General features: G+C 35.9%; 2 protein-coding genes across 10 annotated transcripts in view; both read left to right on the top strand.

Annotated features, from left to right (window-relative positions):
• Positions 1-13,830, top strand: part of LOC105635730 (TAF RNA polymerase I subunit A) — a 40,639-nt gene extending 26,809 nt beyond the window's left edge. For 6 of the 9 annotated variants that reach the window (XM_089723633.1, XM_089723631.1, XM_089723632.1 and 3 more), the window contains 2 exons: positions 1,346-1,648; positions 13,561-13,830. In XM_089723633.1, coding sequence (XP_089579759.1) covers positions 1,346-1,648; positions 13,561-13,748 — 491 coding nt within the window. In that variant the 3' untranslated portion in view covers positions 13,749-13,830. Of the gene's footprint in view, positions 1-1,345; positions 1,649-5,367; positions 5,534-7,868; positions 8,043-13,560 lie in introns of those variants that run through there. The other 3 variants (XR_016321593.1, XR_016321592.1, XM_089723629.1) reach the window with 3 other exon arrangements.
• Positions 13,831-18,193: 4,363 nt separating this feature from the next.
• On the top strand, positions 18,194-21,318 carry RABA1G (RAB GTPase homolog A1G). Its single transcript, XM_012218816.4, has 2 exons — positions 18,194-18,602; positions 20,493-21,318. The coding sequence occupies exons 1-2, from the start codon at positions 18,382-18,384 to the stop codon at positions 20,917-20,919; spliced, it is 648 nt and encodes a 215-aa protein (XP_012074206.1). The 5' UTR covers positions 18,194-18,381; the 3' UTR covers positions 20,920-21,318.
• Positions 21,319-21,515: the final 197 nt, after the last annotated feature.

Raw genomic sequence — 21,515 nt, forward strand, 5'->3', positions numbered from 1 at the left:
GTGTTTATATAGGCTTCTATTAGTTTAAAAAAAAAAAAAAAAAACTAAAAGAAATAGAAGATATTGGTGGATCTGCAGAAGGAAAAACATAGATCCACTCTACGTCAAGCTCCTCTGCACCAGTTTATCGACAACCAAAGAAAGGCCCCAATTAGATAATTTATATCCATTAAAGCCTTCAAAAAGAAGTCTTTTCGTCCAATTCAGCAATTGATTAACATGAAAGAAAGATATGTGTCTAAACTATTCTTGAATCTTTTCTCATTTCCCCCTCTCTCCCTCAATTTGATTCAACAATCAGCTTCTACTCCCTTCTCTTTCAAGTCTAATAGCTTCAATAATAAGCTGTTATTTTGCTGAATTTTTTGCTGATTTGTGCTGCTGAAACTTAGGCTAATGGTTATTGCTATTAATTTAGGGCTGCTGAAATTATATTTAGATATTCCAAGCATTAAATAGTTTGATTTAAGATTTTATATGTTTAGATTATTAATATGAATTTTTTGTTCAGTTTTAGAATTATTTTATATTTTTTCCATTTTTTTATTTATTTTGTGCCTTCGCCTTGCACATTGCGCCTAGGCTCCAGGACCCCTTTGCACCTTAGTGTGCCTTGTGCCCTTAGCAACTATGCCAGGACCCCTTTGTGGCTTAGCGAGCTTTGCGCCTTTAACAACTATGTCTTGTATTAGAATTGCATTAAAAATTAATGGAAGCATACTTGCTGGAATTCTTATTAATTGAATAGCAGATTATGTTATGCTGAAAATAGAACATTACAAGAATATATAAAAACCCAGGGTAATTCTGAACATGCTGGTGCTTCAACTCCAAGCCATTGTGGACTTGTTTCCTTGACTAAGGATTCCAACTTTTTGTAGACAAAAGAAAATTCAAAATAGAAAATCATTTCCCTCGTAAATAGGAGAAAGTAGAAAGATATTTGAGGTTAGTAAAATTTTTTTTTGTTGAGATGAGATTAAATTCCAACTCTCCTCGTTCATGTCCTCATTTGTAGAATCTTCCTTGATTGGAGAAAACTCAACCTTGTGTCACTGTTGAACAGACTTTGTCTTCTACCCTATCAAAGGGCCTTTGATCCTTGGAGTCATGTCCATACTTTTTCTGTGTTTTTGCTTGTCAATGTGGAAATGTAGTTTATGTGATAGGAATCTGGTCAACCGTGCGTCACTGTTAAACAAACTTATCTTTTACCCTATCAAAGGGCCTTGGAGTCATGTCCATTCTCTTCTGTGTTTTTGCTTGTCCATGTGAACCTATCATTTATGTGATAGGAATCTTGTCATTCCATTGTTTAGTAATTTCTATTTTATTATGTGTGCAGGGGATTATAATCCTGAATCCCTTTTGGAAATGATAGCTTTGCATTTGGATGCTGTCTTTGTCGAATATAATATATGGAGAGAGTTTGCTTCATGCTTTCTCAAGGTTTCTCAATGTGAAGAGGATCGTATGTCAGTGTGTCTTCATGGAAATGGTGGAAAACACGAAGGTTTCTCTGCCTGTTACAACAGGATCCCCAAATTTCTTACACATGACAGATCAGGAAAGGCTTGGACGATCCGCTGCCGTTGGTGGTTGGCACGTCACTTCAGCAGGAACATGCTCACAACAGAACTTGCTGCAGGTAATTTAGCCTTTGTTTTTCTTGCAGTTGAATTTGTTTAATTGGTAGTGTAATTTAAGTGTGAAGAAATATTCTCTCTTAGTTTTTTTTTCATCAGTAGGGACATATATATATACATATACAGGATACTATAAACCTATTAGGAATCTTACTCCTAATAGAACTCTATTTACAACTAATCCTTAACACTCCCCCTCAAGTTGGAGCATAGATGTTAATCATGCCCAACTTGTTACAAAGATAGTTAACCCGAGGTCCATTTAGAGCTTTTGTAAAAATATCTTCTAATTGTTCACTTGTTTTAACGTGCCCCGTAGAGATAATACCCTGTTGTATCTTTTCACGAACGAAATGACTATCAATTTCGATATGTTTCGTTCGCTCATGGAATACTGGATTAGATGCAATATGAAGAGCAACTTGATTATCACACCATAACTTTGCAGGCAAGGATGACCTAAAGCCAATTTCTTCTAACAACTGACGAATCCAAATTATTTCACAAGTAGATTGTGCCATAGTTCGATATTTTGATTTAGCACTCGACCGTGAGACTACATTTTGTTTCTTGCTCCTCCATGATATCAAGTTTCCACCACAAAGATACAATATCCTGAAGTTGATCTTCTATCAACCTTCGAACCTGCTCAATCTGCATCTGAAAAACACGCAATGTTCAAATGCCCATGATTACTGTAAAGGAGGCCACGACCTAGATTACCTTTCGAGTAGCACAAAATTTGTCTTAAAGCTTCCCAATGGATAACAGTAGAAGAAGACATAAACTGGCTTAAGATGCTCACAGAATAAGCAATATCTGGACGTGTTACCGTAAGATAATTCAGTTTGCCCACCAATCTTTCTATACATCTCATGATCATCAAACAGCACACCACCAATTGAAAGTTGCAAATTAGGAGTCATTGGAGCACTACATGGCTTGGCACCCAACTTTCCAGTTTCCTTCAGTAAGTCAAGGATATACTTCCTTTGAGATAAGAAGATGCCTTTCTTACATCTAGACACTTCAATACCCAAAAATACAGAATGATTAGAAGTACTCTTCTGCATGCCAAATTGGTGTACCACATTGCAAAATCTACCAAACCAAGTTCGAGGACTCTGTTTGATGCCATAAAGAGATTTTCGAAGTTTACACACTTTACCCGACTCCCCCTGAGTAACAAAGCCTGGTGGTTGCTCCATGTAAACTTCCTCCTAAAGATCCCCATGAAGAAAAGCATTCTTAAGATCCAGCTGATGTAGAGGCCAGTCAAAAGTAGTTGCGAAAGAAATAAACAAACGAACAGAAGACAATTTGGCTACAGGAGAAAAAGTATCAGAGTAATCAAGACCATAAATCTGAGAATAGCCCTTAGCAACTAATCAAGCCTTGAGACGAGCAACAGATCCGGCAGGATTCATTTTAACTGTGAAAACCCATTTACAACGATAGCTTTCTTACCTGCCGGGAGAGGCACAAGATCCCAAGTACCATTAGTATCTAAGGCAGCCATCTCCTCTTTCATTGCTGCACACCAACAAGGATAGGACAAAGCTTGGACAACAGTTTTAGGGCTAGAGACAGAGTCTAGGTTACTTACAAAACAACAAGATGAAGAAGAAAGACGATCATAACTAACAAAAGAGGAAATAGGATAAGTACACTTGCGTTTACCTTTTCGAAGAGTAATGGGAAGGTCAAGGTCTAACTGAGGAGTGGATGGCACAGGCTCAGGTTGAGTGGAGGGAACTGTATCTTCTGTTGAAGCGGCAGGTAGGGGAAGTGAGTCTAGAGTTCCTGGTCTCCTGGAATAAACTTGTTCAAAACGGGGGCGGGCAAATGCTGGTGCAGGAGGGGGAATAGGAGCAGCAGACATTGTAGCAGGAGTAGGTGCAAGTTCAGGAATAGGAGCAGGAGCAAGAGAGTTAGGAAATTGTTGGATTGCGTAGACTAAAAGCTCATCATCCTCCCCCTCACTCTTATATATAGGAGAAGGAAAAAATGGAGTAGTCTCAAAAAATGTGACATCTACAGAAATAAGATAACGGTCAAGATCGGGAGAGAAACAACGATACCACTTTTGATGCCAAGAATACCCAAGGAAAACACAACGAAGGGACTTTGGATCTAATTTGGAAACCTGTGGACGAACATCACGAACAAAACAAGTACAACAAAAAATACGAGGTTCAATGGGGAATAGAAGTTTAGAAGGAAACAAGACACTATAAGGAATAGCACCATTAAGCACAGAAGAAGGCATGTGATTAATAAAAAAACATGCAGTAGAGACAGCATTCGCCCAAAAATGTTTAGGGACCTTCATGTGAAATAGAAGTGCCCTAGCAATCTCAAGAAGATGTCGATGTTTGCTTTCTGCAACCCCATTTTGAGGAGTATCAGCACAAGACGTTTGATGGAGAATATCATTCTGTGACATATAAGATTGGAAGGAACTAGATAGATATTCCTTAGCATTATCACTATGCAATATGCAAACAGAGGTATTAAATTGAGTTTTAATCTCAGCACAAAAGGAACAGAAAATAGAGAATATCTCAGAACGAGTTTTCATTAAAAATAACCAAGTAACTTAAGAATAATCATCCACAAAAGTTACAAAATATCGAAAACCAGTTTTAGAAATAACAGGACATGGACCCCAAACATCAGAATGAACTAACACAAAAGGGGATGAAACCCGTTTATTGACTCGAGGAACTAAAGGTAAACGATGATGTTTGGCAAATTGACAAGATTCACATTCTAAAATTAATAAAGATTGAAACTGCGGACACAACTTCTTTAAAGTAGACAATGAACCTCAAGCGGAGAGAGAGCACCAATACAAGCCAAAGAGGACGAAACGTGTTCATCCAGAAGATAAAGGCCATCTGACTCACGTTCTCTACCAATAATCCGCTTCGTCAAAAGATCCTAAAACACACAATAGATAGGATAAAATTTAACACAACAATTCAGTAGACGAGTAATTTTGCTAATAGACAATAGATTGAATGAAAGAAGAGGCAAACAAAAAACAGAAGACAACGGAAGAGATGGGATGGGATTGGCGGTGCCAACACACTTGACAGAAGATATGGGCCCATCAGTTAGAGTAACATGACGATTAAATTGTAACATCCCTTCCCCGTCCACCCGTGAACCCGAATGAACCGGGCCGAGACGCTACAGTCTGGTTGAACCTATGTCCTGTCATGCTGATATCATCCTGTATGCTAAATATTATGTCATGCTGTTGCTTTATACATCATTTATATACAAACCTTTAAATATGCTCCACGGAGGTTAGGTAGAAACCACGTAGATAAGGCTATGTCGCAACATAGGATAGCAAATTTGCGTCCCATACAGTTTTGTACTCAATCTATAGGCCGTTGAGTGGATAAGGATAGGATTTATATACGGGTCATAGCAGCCCAGCCATACAGTATTCATCCAGTTTCATACAGTCGTTCTTATCACTTCGGTTTCACGGTAACCTTATGGAGCCATACAGTTATGAAATTGTGTTATTTATAAATTACACGATGTTTAATAAAAATTGCATAATTCATACAGCATAATGACAAGTAGATAAGACCATGAAAGTATAATGATATGTGTGCTTACATGCTTATTTATTTAATGCTTATTAAGTTGAGATATCCACTGAGCTTTATTTGCTCAGCGAGTTACCTGTGTTAACTCGCAGGTTTTGGGTCTAGACCTTTGAGAGTCATCTTTACAACTGCTGCAATTCATCTTTTGAAGACCCAGTCTTCAGGGTAACTACTCATTTTGATATTTGGGTTCTGTGGCATGTACATGGCATATAGTTGGGCCCATTTCATTTTGGAAAATAGCGTAATGTCTTGTATATATTAAATAAATGGTTGTATATAAATGATGTATAAAGCAACAGCATGACAATATTTAGAATACAGGATGATATCAGCATGACAGGACATAGGTTCAACCAGATTGTAGCGTCTCGGCCCGGCTCATTTGGGTTCACGGGTGGACCGGGAAGGGATGTTACAAATTTTGGTATCAGAGCCTAGTTTAGTTCCCTTGGCTTGACTGCATATGTCATTATAGTGTACATGCCATGACTACCCTGATGAACTAAGCAGTTGTTATTCTTCTAGGAGGATGTCACAAGAAGGTGAGAGCGAGTCACACGCCTCCAGGGCAGTGGAGGGTGAGGCTCCAGTAGCACCAGAGCAGGAGGTGCTGTTAAAACAACTTGCGGATACCTTTAGACAGATTGCGGGGGTGGTACCTCAGGCACCAGTGGTAGTAGACAGAGAAAGAAAGCCGCCACTAGAAAAGATTAGAAAATACAGTGCGAAAGAATTCAGAGCTAGCAAGGATGACAATTCAGAGATAGCTGAGTATTGGTTAGATGGTACTTTGAGAGTCCTGGAGCAGTTACAGTGTACACCAGAGGACCGTTTGATTTGTGCCACGTCATTGTTGATAGACGAGGCATACACATGGTGGAATACTGTTCAGCAGAGAGTACCAGCAGAGCAGCGTACCTAGCAATTCTTTTTGGATGAATTCAAGAAAACGTTCGTCATAGAGGCTTACCTTGATGCTAGAAGGAAGGAATTCTTATACCTTAGGAAGAACAGAATGTCAGTTGCAGAATATGAAAGAGAATTCACCAGACTGAGCAGGTATGGTGATCGGATAGTGGCTACAGAGGCAGAGAGGTGTAAAAAGTTTCAGGAAGGCCCGAACGATGAGATTCAGATGGGGAACGATGAGATTCAGATGGGAGTGGTAGCTTCCAGATTCAGAGAGTTCTCAGCTTTGGTAGAGGCAGCTCAGGAGATAGAGTGGATTCAGGCCAGTCAGCGTACCAGACGCCAGCGGTCTCAGCAGAAGAGAGACCAGACTCAGAGTGCACCCAGTACATACCAGCCGGAGAGCAAGAGATTCAGAGGTGCTAGTACTTCAGCTGGTCCTAGGCCTCCCTTTAGCCAAGCACAGTTAGGGGTGTTAACGCGCCAATAGCATCAATCGTGGCTAGTTCTGTCGGTGGTGGTAGAGGTTCCGATAGAGGAGCTGGTAGAGGCACCGGTAGAGGTGCAAGGTCAGCCGGTTATACTTTTCCACCTTGTGAGCATTGTGGCAGACGGCATGGTGGAGATTGTTGGATGGTGACTGGTAGATGCTGGATATGCGGAGCATCAAACCATCAGAAGGACTGTCCGAAGAGAGCATAAGTTCCTACACAGTTGGGCCATTATGACATTTGGAGCTCCCTCATCTCATCGTTCAGGCCTTCCTGAAACTTTTTACACCTCTCTGCCTCTATAGCCATTATCCGATCACCACACCTGCTGAGTCTGGTGAATTCTCTTTCATATTCTGCAACTGACATTCTATTCTGCCTAAGGTATAAGAATTCCTTCCTTCTAGTATCAAGGTAAGCCTATGTGATGAACTTTTTTTTGAATTCATACAAAAAGAATTGCCAGGTACGCTGCTCTGCTGGTACTCTCTGTTGAATAGTATTCCACCATGTGTATGCCTCGTCTATCAACAATGACGTGGCACAAATCAAATGGTCCTCTGGTGTACACTGTAACTACTGCAGGACTCTCAAAGTACCATCTAACCAATATTCAGCTGTCTCTGAACTGTCATCCTTGCTAGCTCTGAATTCTTTCGCACCGTATTTTCTAATCTTTTCTAGTGGCGACTTTCTTTCTTTGTCTACTACCACTGGTGCCTGAGGTACCACCCCTACAATCTGTCTAAAGGTCTCCGCAAGTTGTTTTAACAGCACCTCCTGCTCTGGTGCTACTGGAGCCTCACCCTCCACTGCCCTGGAGGCGTGTGACTCGCTCTCACCTTCCTGTGACATCCTCCTAGAAGAATAACAACTGCTTAGTTCATCAGGGTAGTCATGGCATGTACACTGTAATGACATATGCATTCAAGCCAGAGGAACTAAACTAGGCTCTGATACCAAAATTTGTAACATCCCTTCCTGGTCCACCCGAATGAACCGGGCCGAGACGCTACAATCTGGTTGAACCTATGTCCTGTCATGTTGATATCATCCTGTATGCTAAATATTATGTCATGCTGTTGCTTTATACATCATTTATATACAGACATTAATTTAATATATACAATGACATTACACTATTTTCGAAAATGAAATGGGCCTAACTATATGCCCTGTACATGCCACAGAATCAAAATGAGTAGTTACCCTGAAGACTAAGTCTTCAAAAGATGAACTGCAGCAGTTGTAAAAATGACTCTCTACGGTCCAGACCCAAAACCTGCGAGTTAAAACAGGTAACTCGCTGAGCAAAAAAAGCGCAGTGGATATCTCAACTTAATAAGAATTAAATAAATAAGCATGTAAGCACACATATCATTATACTTTCATGGTCTTATCTGCTTCTCATTATGCAATTTTTATTAAACATTGTATAATTTATAAATAACACAATTTCATAACTGTGTGGCTCCATAAGGTTACAGTGAAACCGAAGTGATAAGAATGTCTGTATGGCTGGGCTGCTATGACCCGTATATAAATCATATCCTTATCCACTCAACGGCCTGTAGCCTGAGTACCAAACTGTATGGGACGCATATCTGCTATCCTATGTCGCGACATAGCCTTATCTACGTGGTTTCTACCTAACCTCAGTGGAGCATATTATTCATAAAATGCATAAACCATACTGTTTACCTGTATGCTGTCTCTTTCTATACGTCGTTAACCTATTTCATGCTTTAAAAGGATTTCATAGACAACTACAAGTAATATCAAATGAGGAATAATGCAAACAAGTGATAACTTGTAAAGAAATTTGCATGAAATTAATCTAACTGTTGCACCCGCGACGCAACTCTTACTAATCTTTATGTATCTTAATTTAGAACATTCGGATTTAATTTAAGTACTCCTCTTAGGCTAAATGAAGCTACATATGCATTCCAACAGCATTTCTAATGGAGCCTTAAAATCTGCCAGGGCAGCCTGTACATGTTTCACAAATTCTAGCATAACTCTTTCTTCTTAAGTCCAATTTAGGTCATTCTAAAGTCTATGGTTAGCTAACACATTAGGGTACAAATATGTCTTCTACCACCTCTTTGAAATATGTTGGTAAAATAGTCAAATATTGAATTAAAGTAGCAACTTCCAGTCTGCCTAGCTGTTGGTTTCCAGCCTGCACAGTTTGTACCATTCTGGTCATATGTCTCAATTTATAAGGCCAATTTAGGTGATTCTAAATTCTATGGTTAGCTAACACATGAGGGTACAAATATGTCTTCTACCACCTCTCTGAAATATGTTGGTAAAGTAGTCAAATATTGAATTAAAGTAGTAACTTCCGGTCTGCTCAGCTGTGGGTTTCCAGCCTGCACAGTTTGTACCATTTTGGTCATATCTCTCAATTTATAAGGTCAATTTAGGTGATTCTAAATTCTATGGTTAGCTAACACATTAGGGTACAAATATGTCTTCTATCACCTCTCTGAAATATGTTGGTAAAGTAGTCAAATAGTGAATTAAAATAGCAACTTCCAGTCTGCCCAGCTGTTGGTTTCCAGCCTGCATAGTTTGTATCATTTTGGTCATATCTCTCAATTTATAAGGTCAATTTAGGTGATTCTAAATTCTATGGTTAGCTAACACATTAGGGTACAAATATTTCTTCTAGTATGTTACAAAATCACCAAATAGTACCTAAATTTTCAATATTTTACCATTTAATACCTAAACTTTATACTTTATTTCAATTCGGTCCTCATCCTTATACAATTGAGTCTACATCTTTATGTTTCATTCAATGTAAGTCCAAGTCTTTGATTTATTTAATTTTTATGGCTCGAACCGGGTTCTGGTTCGTTCCGACTCGACTCGACTCACTAAATGAACGACTCGATTCAGTAGGATGTCACATAAATTGTTCAGATTCTTTTACTGATGATAAGAGACTAGGGTTACCTCTCATGTGATCTGTGCAACCAGAATCAATGACCCTCTCTGATGAGGTAGACATAAGACATTTAGTAGCAGTACTTGAATTGGCAGCAGCAGCAGCAATTGAGGAATCAGTAGACTTAGAAGAACGGTATCTAGAGAGCTCAGCATACTCCGCAGCAGAAATTGTTACAGTGTTGTCAGAAGAAGTAACTGTAGAATCTTGAGTGGCCATATTTGCCCTTGGCGACTTATTTATCAGTTTCTTGCAATACCATTTAGTGTGTCCAGGTTCATGACAATAATGGCAGGTAATAATGCTTGCCTCCCGATTAATTGCTCCATTACTACGGTTATTTCCTTTTCTCTTCCTCTGTTTCCTAGCTGCCTAACTATCTGATTACGACTTACAAGGGCACTATTATCATAAGGGGAAGGGGTATGAGATCCTTCAGTACACAGTAATCTAGCAAAAGTTTCCTGAAGAGAGGTAACGTTACTGCCTGAAATAACCTGTAATTGGGCAGTTTCAAAAACCGGAGCAAGACCTGCAAGAAAACTCATTACAACCATTTGTTCTCGCTGAGTCTGTTGAACCTGACAGCGGGGCTAAAAGGCAATAAAATATTAAGTTCCTCGTAAATCTTCTTAAATTCCACGAAATAAGTTGTAAGGGACTTGTCTTGCTGGTCGGCCCGATAAAATCCTTTGCAGACCTTATACATAAGAGACAGATTACTGTTTCCCTTAATACAAAAATTCAAGATATTCCATTAATTCTTTAACAAACTCACAATGATTAATTAAACCAACCACTTCACTGTCAATAGAATTTCGAATCAGTAGAAATAACTTAGCATCTTCCCTTTGTCAACTTTGTCTAATGTCACCAATTGGTGGATCATCAATTAGATGATCATCTTTTTCGACACTCTGCAAATAAATTCTAATTGTCTTATACCAATCTAAATAATTAGTTCCTTTCAATTTATGTTCTGTGATTTTATTCATTGTTGGGATCAATTTAGTAGTAATAATAGCTTTAGAATCTGTAGGTTCAGTATCCATTAATAAAAACGAAACACCCCAACAGCAACCAAATAATAGCACGAACCAAACAGAACAGTAGCAACACCAAAAGGAACTGAAAGGCGCAAACAGCAGTAGCAAAAAACAAAGAAAGCGCCTACCAGATACTGCCGGAGCCGAAAACTAACCACTGGAAAAGAACCCAGACGTCAAGTCGATCTTAGAGGACGAAACTCGGTCACCGGAAACTGCCAAACGCGCCTCCACCCGTCGGCGCGTGAGATGACGTCAGATTCTTCTGACAGCGCATGAGGCACACTTGCTGGTCGTCAGGCCACCGGATTTGGTGGAGACGCCGATCGGAGGTCACTCTTCCTCCCTTGAGTGGCGGTGAGACAAAAGCAAAGGCCTAGGTGGGAGACCTAGACTGACAGTCGCGAAATAGACTTGTCGCCGGTCGTCGGAAACGTCAACGCAGAAACCCGAAAAAAAAAAAAAATGCTAACAAGCCAAAGGCTCTGATACAATGTAATTTAAGTGTGAAGAAAACATTCTCTCTTAGTTTTTTTTCATCAATAGGGACACACACACACACACACATATATATATATATAGAATACTATAAACCTATTGGGAATCTAACTCCTAATAGAACTCTATTTACAACTAATCTTTAACATGTAGTAACTAAGAGAGTTTGACAAATCGTACTTTTGGTCCTTGAACTTTGAAGTTTGAAGTTTCAAAAGGCCCTATGTTTTCTTACTCCTTTGTATCCCTCTCTACTTCCCCCTTCCCATGCCCCTTCCTTCTTCTCCGTCTTCCTCTTCTGTTATTTTCTTCACTTCCATCTCTTTTTCCCCTCCAATATTTTCTTGTTTGGTGCCTTTTCCTTTTTGATCTTTCTCTTTTCCAGCCTCATATGTCCTCTTTTTTGTCTTCCTTTATTGTTTTGCCCCTGGCTTTTTTAAACTCTCCTTTCATTCTGTCAGATTGATATGCTGTTCACACTTTGGCACCTTTATCTTGATATGGGCCTTACAGGAAGTAGAACGTTTGTAGGCTTTATTTGCTGCCGAAGAAGTGTCTAATTAATTGGCTTCCTTTTTTTTTTTCCTTCCTTTTTCTTTTGGGGCTAACCTATGTTGGTTTTTCCAATGGTTGAATTGAAGGATGGTGTCTAGATCTGTGCTCTTCCATCTTTGTTCATCATTTTCTTGGTTTCCAAAGCTGTTGTGCTTTTTTTTTCTTTTCAAGTTTGTGAATTCTCACTGGTTTGGTTGTGGTTGTTCATCAGTTTATTGCTGATGGCTTTATAATTTAGAGGTAGGTTCAGGATTTGCTGTCAATTCAGTTGGTGACTGAATTTTGGTAGGCTAAGTGGTTAGGAAAGGAGGAGCTGGTGTCTTTGATTGTGTGCTTCTGAAGTAGACATGCAGGTGCTGTCTATGGACTGGAGATAGGAAACTTCTTTGTTGGTTTAGTGCTACAAGGGGCTGATGTAGTTTATATTTCTCCCCATAAGCATAGTCCAAGTTGAAATCATGATCTTAATCTGTTGCGGAGAGAAGAGCCTCTTTGCAAATTGCAACAATTACTTTTCTTTTAGTTGTAGGAAATTTAACAAGCAATTTATGTTTTTAATAGAGAGTGGGTTTTGGTATAATGATAAAGTTACTCCACTTGTGACATAGGGGTTATGAGTTCGAGCAATGAAAATAGTCTTGCTACAAAAAGCAAGGAGAAGGCTGCATACATGAGTCCTCCCCATAGCCTAAAACCATGGATGCTTTATGCACCAAGTCACGCTTTCAATATTCGTTTTACTAGGAGGGTTTAGAAACTTTATATTTCAAGAGGACAATTTATTAATGCTAACATCTAGGAGTGTGCAAAACCACCAACCGAACTGAACTATTTCATTTCGTTTCGGTCAGTTATTTAAGAGAGGTTCAGTTTGGACCGAATTTATTATTCAGTTCGAGAAATTCATTGGTTGGGCTTAAAATTGAACCAACATAGCAAAAATTGACCAAACCAGACGAACTGACTGGTTCAATTCGAGTCAGATGCCAATTTTGGTTCGGTCTATCGTCCAAAAATTTCTGTTCACAATTTTTTGGCCTTGGTTTGGTTCGGTTCAACCGTTTGCTCATACCTAGTAACATCTCCATTAAATTTTCCTGAATTTTCAATTTGATAAGAGTTCTTTTTTATTTTAGACAAAAGTTTTCACAATCCTGGAAATTGACAGATTTCTATATTGAGCTAGTGTTGAATTGAACGTGCCGATCTGGGTTATAAGGGCGAGCCCACCCATAGCTACTCTTTAAAATGTTGCAGTTCTGAATTTTGAGACATAAAAACAGGATAAAGTATTAAAAGGGGCTAGAAAGCTTCAACTTGTTCTTAGTCGATAATCAAAATCATATCTAACCTACCAGGCCATTCTATAATACCAATTTAATTGACATCTTAGTTTAGACGCACGCCTTATGATTTACTTCCTTGCACCACTCTAGGTCTAAGATTTATGGTTATGAGTCGAGCCCCACTTGGATTCAACATGCAAAATATTTAATTAAACTTGGTTTTAACTTTCGAAGAATTTAGCTTAAAATCAGAGTACTATTGCTCAACTCAAGTGACTCAATAGCATAATCAAGTATTATTAAGGTTTTATATATATATTATATTTATAGTAGATTATTTACTAATTTGAGCTTTATTTTTAATTTTAATAAACAAATTTATTTAGGTTTTTAATAGTAATTCAACCCTTAATTGTATGAAAAATAAAACTTGACTCAGCTCAGTTAAACTTCTAGTTACAGGGTTTTGAGCTCTTTTAATTGCCAAGTTTATGCCATATTAATTTTCTTTATTATTTTTTTTATTTTTTTGCAACAGGTGATTTGCAGCTCCTAACTTATAAAGCAGCATGTGCATCTCATATGTATGGGCCAGAATTCGAATATGTTGTAAAAGCCAACACTTTCTTAAAGAACGAAAACAATAGAGACCTGCTTATGTTCTTGAAACTGCATATGCAGAATTCTATTGGTATTTATTTGAACTTTAAACAGAGAAGCAACTGATATTTTTTCTGTTCTTTTCCTTATTTCTAATTGAAGAAGTAAGTTTCCTTTTTTATTATGTCAAAAACATTTTTATTTGCTATATATAGCATGGTATGCCTGACTTGTAATTCTGTTCATAAATTGAAGCTTGCAGTCTGTCTAGAAATATAATTCAAAATAGAGAACTTTTTTTGGTCTTTAAGGTGTGTTTTCACTCAATCTACATGTTACATCGTGAGTCAAAATATTGTGGGATAGGTGACCCATTCCAATTGGCGGATGGAGTCGATGAAATTTAGTTTTTTGATTTGATTCTGATTCAACTTATGATTCTAGGTAATTTGGCTTTTTGACTCTTGATTTGGTGTAGAAATAAGCTAACAATCTGCCAAATAGTTAAAATCAATCCTTTTTTTAGCACTCTTTATGTCGAGGCATGTATAACCTATCATCTCTGGAGTCCTCTCATTTTATCTTTAACTTCCTGCTTCTGCCTTTTGTATAATGTGGACATTTTTAATCTTGTGAACATGTTGTGAACATCTAAGCATCTTCTCAGCATTCTCATCTCCACAATATTCATCCTGTGAACATAGTTGCAGATTAGGTGCCCAACATTCATTCCCATATAGCATTGCTGTCCTACAGAGTTTACCTTTAATCTTGTTTGTTATCGTCCCATCATATAGTTCTTTTCCTTCATTTCATCCATTCTACTCGGAATCTATAGGAAACATCTTCATCTATGAGATCCCTTTCTAGAATACGGAGTTTAAATATTTGAATTAATTGCATTTAGACACTATTGTGCATAAGAATGACAATTTAATTTGAACTGATGGATATCTGCTTCAATCCGGTCCTAATGGTATGGATTTTATCCGATTTATTTAATAAATGGATTGGGATGGATATTAAAAATTATATTCATTATGGATTTTCAACAATAGTGGGTAATGTAAACCCTATCCCAAATTCAATCCGATTATATTTTTATTTAATTGTGCTTTTTTTTTTAATTTATATAAACCAAAAACTTAACGGATCCTAATAATTTAATAGTTTAAATATCATCAAAGTTCAAACTTGGTAAGTAACAAATCAAATCACCATTTGTTCAATTTATATTTTCTATTTCTTTTAATTTTTATACTTTTTTTTCATTTATTTGGTTCTTTCAATATCTATTATTCTTATTTTGCTAATCGGTTTACTATTTTTCTTATGCTCAATAAATAGTTTTAATTTTTGACTTTTTTTTTCTTTTATTTATTATGTTGAAGTGCAGCTAATAAACTTGTTTTATTTTCATTATAGTTATTATGCATATTCAATTATGTAGTTTTGTTATCATTTTATTGATTTTCACTATTTGTCATATTTATTTATGTGTTATTTATTGAAATCAATAAATAATATTGAATAACATTCATTATGAATATAATAGAAATATGTAAATTAAATGGGTTAATAATAAAAATTTGAAAAATGAAATTCAGATTAAAAAAGGAAAAATTACGATTTTATCCTTATATTTTGCCAAAATTAACTAGCATGCCCTCACGGTTTTAAAAATACACTATTTTGTTCCTAACTTTTGGTTCCGTTAAACATTTATGCCCTTCCGTCTAATTTTTCCATTTTTTCCATTAAATATCTATAAAAAGATAAAATTGTCCTCGTCTTCTACCTCTCAACCTCTTCCTCTTCCATCTCAATCTTTTAACCCAGAAAAAAAAAAAAAAAAAAAAAATCTAACAACAATTTCCAAATTCTGCAGGGCAAGATCTCCAATCCCAATTCATACTGCAATCCATAAAATCCATTCCCAATTCCTATTGCAACTTAAACAATTTTATCCCTCAAGAAGTATTTACACTCGGAAGTGGAAAACAGGAGAGCAAAAACGAAAAGAGGAAAAAAAAAACCCATTCCCATTATTACTCCATGCATTTAGCTTTTATTATTCTTTTTATTATTATTATTATTATTATTATTATCATCATCTGGGCTGGCCACTCCTCTTTAACACAGCTCCTGCGTTTTTTGCTTTTCTGGTAAAACTTTCAAATCTGGCTTTAGCAGTACCTTTTCCTTTTCTTTTTCTTTCCTTCTTTATAAAATCTTTGCCTTTTTTTTTCTTTATATCAATCAGACCCGTTATATTTTCATAAAATCTTATTGTTTTTTTGGATTTTGAATGAATCCAAAGATTTACTTCTCTTCTTCCCTTTTTTGGCTTATCTTTCTCTCCTCCATAAAAAGCCTTACCCATTTGGTTTGAATTGGGGAAAAAAAAAAAAAAAAAACAACTTATGGGTATATTTTATAGCAAGTCTTTGAACTAAAAAATTATTTTTTCTATGCTTAATCAGGATTTTGTTGTTTCTTATTATAATTGATTTGAAACAGATTTCCATCAATATTGTTTTTTACTTATCAATTTTTTGGAAAAATATCATTTTTGTTTAAACATCAATCTTTCCTGATAGATCCATGCCCTCAAGACTCAATTTATCTATGCCATCATCGGTGCAATGGAAACCCAACCAATTTGTAGAGTCGCTACTGCATTGTTGTATCGTTCTACACCCATGGAAAAGTATACATGAATAAATATAGGATGAGACAGAAAAGTAAGAAAGTGATGGAACCCTATTAAAATATGTGTATTTTCACATTTTTTTTAGATTATTTAACGTAAAAGGTCAAAATTTGAACGCAAGAGTATGATAGTTTAATTGAGCTAATATATAAAGAAAAAGCAGCGTTTTTTTTTTAAAAAAAATATTAGATACACTAGTTATTTTTGACAAAATATAGGTATAAAATCATAATTTTTTTGAAAAAAAATTGAATTTATTGAACTGTACTCACCTTGCCTCAATTCATGGTGAACTAAATAGTAGATAAGTAATTATATTGCTTCATGGGGCAGGGGAAGATAATTTAATACCTAATCCATACTCGAGTCACCGCCAACAATACCGTCTAATCTTACATCACTTTCCTATTTTTCCCTTAAACCTTCATAGTGTAAACTCATATCCTCATATCCTCAAGATTTCATCTCTGTAGCTCTAACTTTTAGTTTACTCCCTTGTTAGTTTCATTCATTAAGGCAATATTATTTAGGAATAACATGCACCAAGGAACATCCTCTTATAAACAATTGGTTAGTTCATCCACTATAAATCCTTGATGTAGCCCAGTTATTATAGGGAACTCCTTGGTATTTACATATTTGGTACGAACTCCTTCTTTCTCTAATACTTACAAAAGTATTTCTTCGATGTTCTGTCATAAACTTTCTCTAGGTCATACCATGTGTACATCCTTCTTTTTTTTCCCCCCGATATATTTTCATCACTCTTCTTAGAAGAAAAATAGCCTTCATTCCATGCATAAATCAAACTGATTCTTCGATACTTTTTGTAATGTCCATTAGTTGTGTTTTTTTACTCTTTCCTAGAGCTTCATCGTGTGACTCATAAGTTTAATACCATGTTAATTTGTACAGCTTTGGATATCCCTTCTTCTCATGTATCGATATCAAAGTGCTTTTTCTTCGTATTTATTGTAAATCTCATTCAAAAAATATTACTGGAAATTTATTTTGAAAAAAAAATCATTAAGAGCAAATGAATATTTATATCTTTATATAAATTTATGAATTATTTCATTTATAACTTGAATTTATTTAAATGTTCAAAATTAATTTAACTCATAACCTTTTTTCATGAATCAGATTTAAAGTACTCTATTAGTATTTCTTTTGGTTCTCCATAATATTTTTCCAGGAAATCTACCTATAACCCGCCCGAATGTTTTTATTTTTTATTATTTAGTTGTGATATTAAAAATTAGTTAGAAAATTTTAAAAAATTTTAATTTCTAAAAAAATGAAGAGCGATAGAAATTCATATTTTAGAATTTATGATAGTTGCCGGTGATTTATAGGCCCTATTCGATAATTTGTGAGGTAATATTATTCATATTGTTCGGTGACATTGCATTTGTAACAGTATTTAAATGCTAATGGATTGTATTATGAAACGTTATTCTTTTTAATATTAATTAAGTATTATAGTTAACAGCTTATAAAATAATTAATTTTACTAAATAGATAACTTGAATTCGGGATAGCTATTCGAAATCTTAGTGACCCATAGAGATTAGTGAATTAATAGATGTATTTTTATAAAATGATAATAAGGTTATCAATACTTGAAATGGTTCCCTTTTGAAATGACTTTCAATTTTCAAGCAAAAATTTCCTTCAAAATAGAGTCATTTTTCTTTAAAATGGTTTTTTTTTTAACCATGATAATATTTTTCAGTGATTGAATTTTTTTTTTTTTTTTAAGTGCCGGAAATATCGAACATTTAGAAAATATTTTTCACAGAAGTTATTTTTGAAAATAAAAGTAGTAATAATAATAATAATAATAATAATGTTCATCTCTTAACTTGGCCCGCCCATTATCATCAAAATTTCAGAAGCTACAAAACCAATTCAAAGCCCCTCTATCTCTCCCCGCGTCTATAATCTCAAATCCTCGCGGATTTAATCCAAAAACAGCATCAACAAACCAATTTTCCCTTGAAAGAGAGGGAAATACTTGACCCGACCCGACTTTGACAGGAAGATATGGCGGCGTACAGAGCAGACGATGATTACGACTATCTATTCAAGGTGGTGTTAATCGGCGACTCTGGAGTCGGGAAATCGAATCTACTCTCTCGATTCACTCGAAACGAGTTCAGTCTCGAATCCAAATCTACTATTGGCGTTGAATTTGCCACCCGTAGCATTCGCGTCGATGACAAGATCGTGAAGGCTCAGATTTGGGATACCGCCGGCCAAGAAAGGTTTTTTTCTTTGGATTTTCGTCATGTTTTCCCTCTCATTTTGATTGAGATTTTGGGTTGTGGAATTACCAATTCTAAAGCTTTTTCTTCATTTTGGTTTCATGATCTGTTGCTTTGGTGAGAAAATTGATCGGTGTTTAGGGATTTTTTTTTAATTTTTGGGATGTTTGAGGGAAAGATCGTTAGTGGAATATATTTTTGGTTGGTGATTGCTAATAAATATTTAAGAAATAAAAAGGAGTTTAATTTCATATCATTGGACAATAAAATGCTAGTTTTTGCAGTAATGGCTGTACCAATGGTTGATTTTCGAATCTAAGTGGGTATTTATAGGACATTTCTGGTAATTAACATTTGAAATGAATTTTTGGTAATAGTAATTAGCGCAATGTGTTATCCATTTTAAGAAAACTATTGAGTTAAGAATTGGCTAATTTGGTAGGTACTTTACCCTACATGAAGATATCTTTATATTGGATTAATTTTTTTGTTTTCTGTCTGTGAAGGTTATTCAATAGACTAATCAAGTTTCAGATAATGTATAAGGAAATATTGCAGTCCGGCTAATATTTCTCATTTTACACTGTTGAAATAAATTATTTAAGAATAAGTATGTTAAGAAAGTTGTTTGAAATTCAGTCCTTATCCTTACTGGCCAATACCAATTATATGTGAGATAATTCCTGTCAGATAAAACGCAATGGTTTTATTAAGTGCCATTGCATCTATAGCAACGTGTTGCCTTTGGTAAAGAATCTTTCTTTATTATATAGCAAGCATTGTCCACTTTCCATATGTAGCAGAGAGGCTTTCTGCTTGTAGTCTTGATCTGATTCAGTTTTTAGGATGGTAGATGTGATGTAGAGGTTTTAAATGTGATCATTACATGCAGTTATTATGAAGTACATCAGCATACACATTAATTTCTATTTAAATTATATTGGAAAGATTTGTCTTGTGTTTTGAACCTGCCAAGCGTTTATATTTTTCAAGAGATCGTGTGACCAAATGAAGCAGGTGTTTTTTGAGTATGCTATTTGGCTGCTATTCTATTAACAATATTCACTTGGGTTTCTTATCTTTCTAAAAAATTTTCATCTCTTAGATATTGAGATTTTATACAAATTGAACCAAAATAGTTTTGAGATACTTTGGCTGGCTTCCTTTGAAAACTCAGCATGAAACAATTATTGGCTAAATTATCCAAGTTTGGTCAAAACATTCTCCACATAAAATGAGCTAAGCTTGGGCCAATTGAACTGCTAGAGTTTCACAAATCAACTAGGAGGCTGTGAACAACAACTGCTGTGTTTTTAAATATAATATTCAGAAGTTTGGTTTCTAGAAATAGATAATGTACACAAAAGCATGTGATTGGCATGTTTAAAAGTCTCATTGACCTATTATGAAACCTATGTATCTTATAGACTAATTAAATTGGGCATATATATAACTCTATCTGTGGTGGTGGGGATGTGCTTGGCTAATTCTTTTGCTGGTTAGCAGTGAACCAAAATCAATCTTATGGTGAAAATGAGTGCGAGCCAGCTTGGGCTCTCTTGTGCATGACAAGCTGCATGAAACATCTCAAATGCTGGCCCAGACTTTTACCAATTATATTCCTAACTTTAGGTGAAGCCTTTTTTTTCGCCTTTTCCTTTCACTTCAGTCTTCATGCTTGATTGTTCGTGTTCTGTTGTGCTTGGTTGGAAAGGTTTATATTTCCTTCATTTTAGCACCAATATTAGAGAGATTTCGATTGACACATATGTCTGTCAAAATAATAATAATAATAATTCATGTTCGTTTCGTTTACATATGATAATCTAGCTGTGAATATTTGGCTTATGAATGTTGTAAGTGACTGCTATTTTATTTACTTTGCCAAAGGTACCGGGCGATCACGAGTGCATACTACAGAGGAGCTGTTGGTGCATTGCTAGTTTATGATGTAACAAGACATGTGACTTTTGAGAATGTGGAACGATGGTTGAAGGAGCTACGAGGTCACACAGATGCTAATATAGTGATTATGCTTGTGGGTAACAAGGCAGATCTACGTCACTTGCGTGCTGTTTCTACTGAGGATGCCAAGGCCTTTGCAGAGAGGGAGAAAACATTCTTTATGGAAACATCTGCCCTTGAGTCTATGAATGTTGAGAATGCTTTCACCGAAGTGCTGACTCAAATATATCATGTGGTGAGCCGGAAAGCACTTGATATAGGGGATGATCCAGCAGCCTTGCCCAAAGGACAAACTATCAATGTTAAGGATGATGTTTCGGCGGTTAAGAAAGTTGGTTGCTGCACTGTTTAAATCCGGGATTGAGGAGGTGGAAAAATAATATCTTTACAAATATAAACTTCAAGAATTTCACTTGATAAGACACAGCACCTCTTGCAACTCAGCCATTACAATCGTAAGTCTGATGCTGAAGATCTTAAGAGATTTCTCTGGAATCCAAAGAAAAGGTCTTTAATCTTTCATATTCCTTTTCTTGCTTTTTTAGTTGATGAGTTCTTTGATAGTTACTTGAGGTTTTCAACTTTCCCTCTTGTGTATTGTTTTCTTTCTTAGCTGATGTAGCTTCTGTTGTATTTGGATGCCGTAGCATAGACATTTTCAGAAAATTTTAATTCTGTAATTGATTTTGATTTGCATTCCTTTTGTTTATGCATAACTTCCAATGAGAATAGTTGTCATTGAGATTCAAAATTAATCTGAAAATTTTGAAAGTAGATCTATCATTAGAACTTGTTGGGATTCTTTTTTAGTCTTTGTTGAACATCAGATTTCTTGAAGGTGGAATGTAGGTCACTAGTATTGGGGGAACTGATATGGGAAGATGTGCAAAATGATGTCCTTTCATGAATTGGAAATTGTCATATTAGATCTACAGTTATTGAATCTGC

This window comes from Jatropha curcas, chromosome 7 (genome assembly GCF_041381405.1).
Source record: "Jatropha curcas cultivar XTBG-Jc1 chromosome 7, XTBG_Jcur_1.0, whole genome shotgun sequence".
NCBI classification, from domain to species: Eukaryota; Viridiplantae; Streptophyta; class Magnoliopsida; order Malpighiales; family Euphorbiaceae; genus Jatropha; species Jatropha curcas.

Excerpts from the sequence above, each read along its gene's own strand:
- RABA1G (XM_012218816.4), top strand. The coding sequence starts at position 18,382 with ATGGCGGCGTACAGAGCAGACGATGATTACGACTATCTATTCAAGGTG. Across the intron at positions 18,603-20,492 it reads GATACCGCCGGCCAAGAAAG|GTACCGGGCGATCACGAGTG; the intron begins GTTTTTTTCTTT and ends ACTTTGCCAAAG.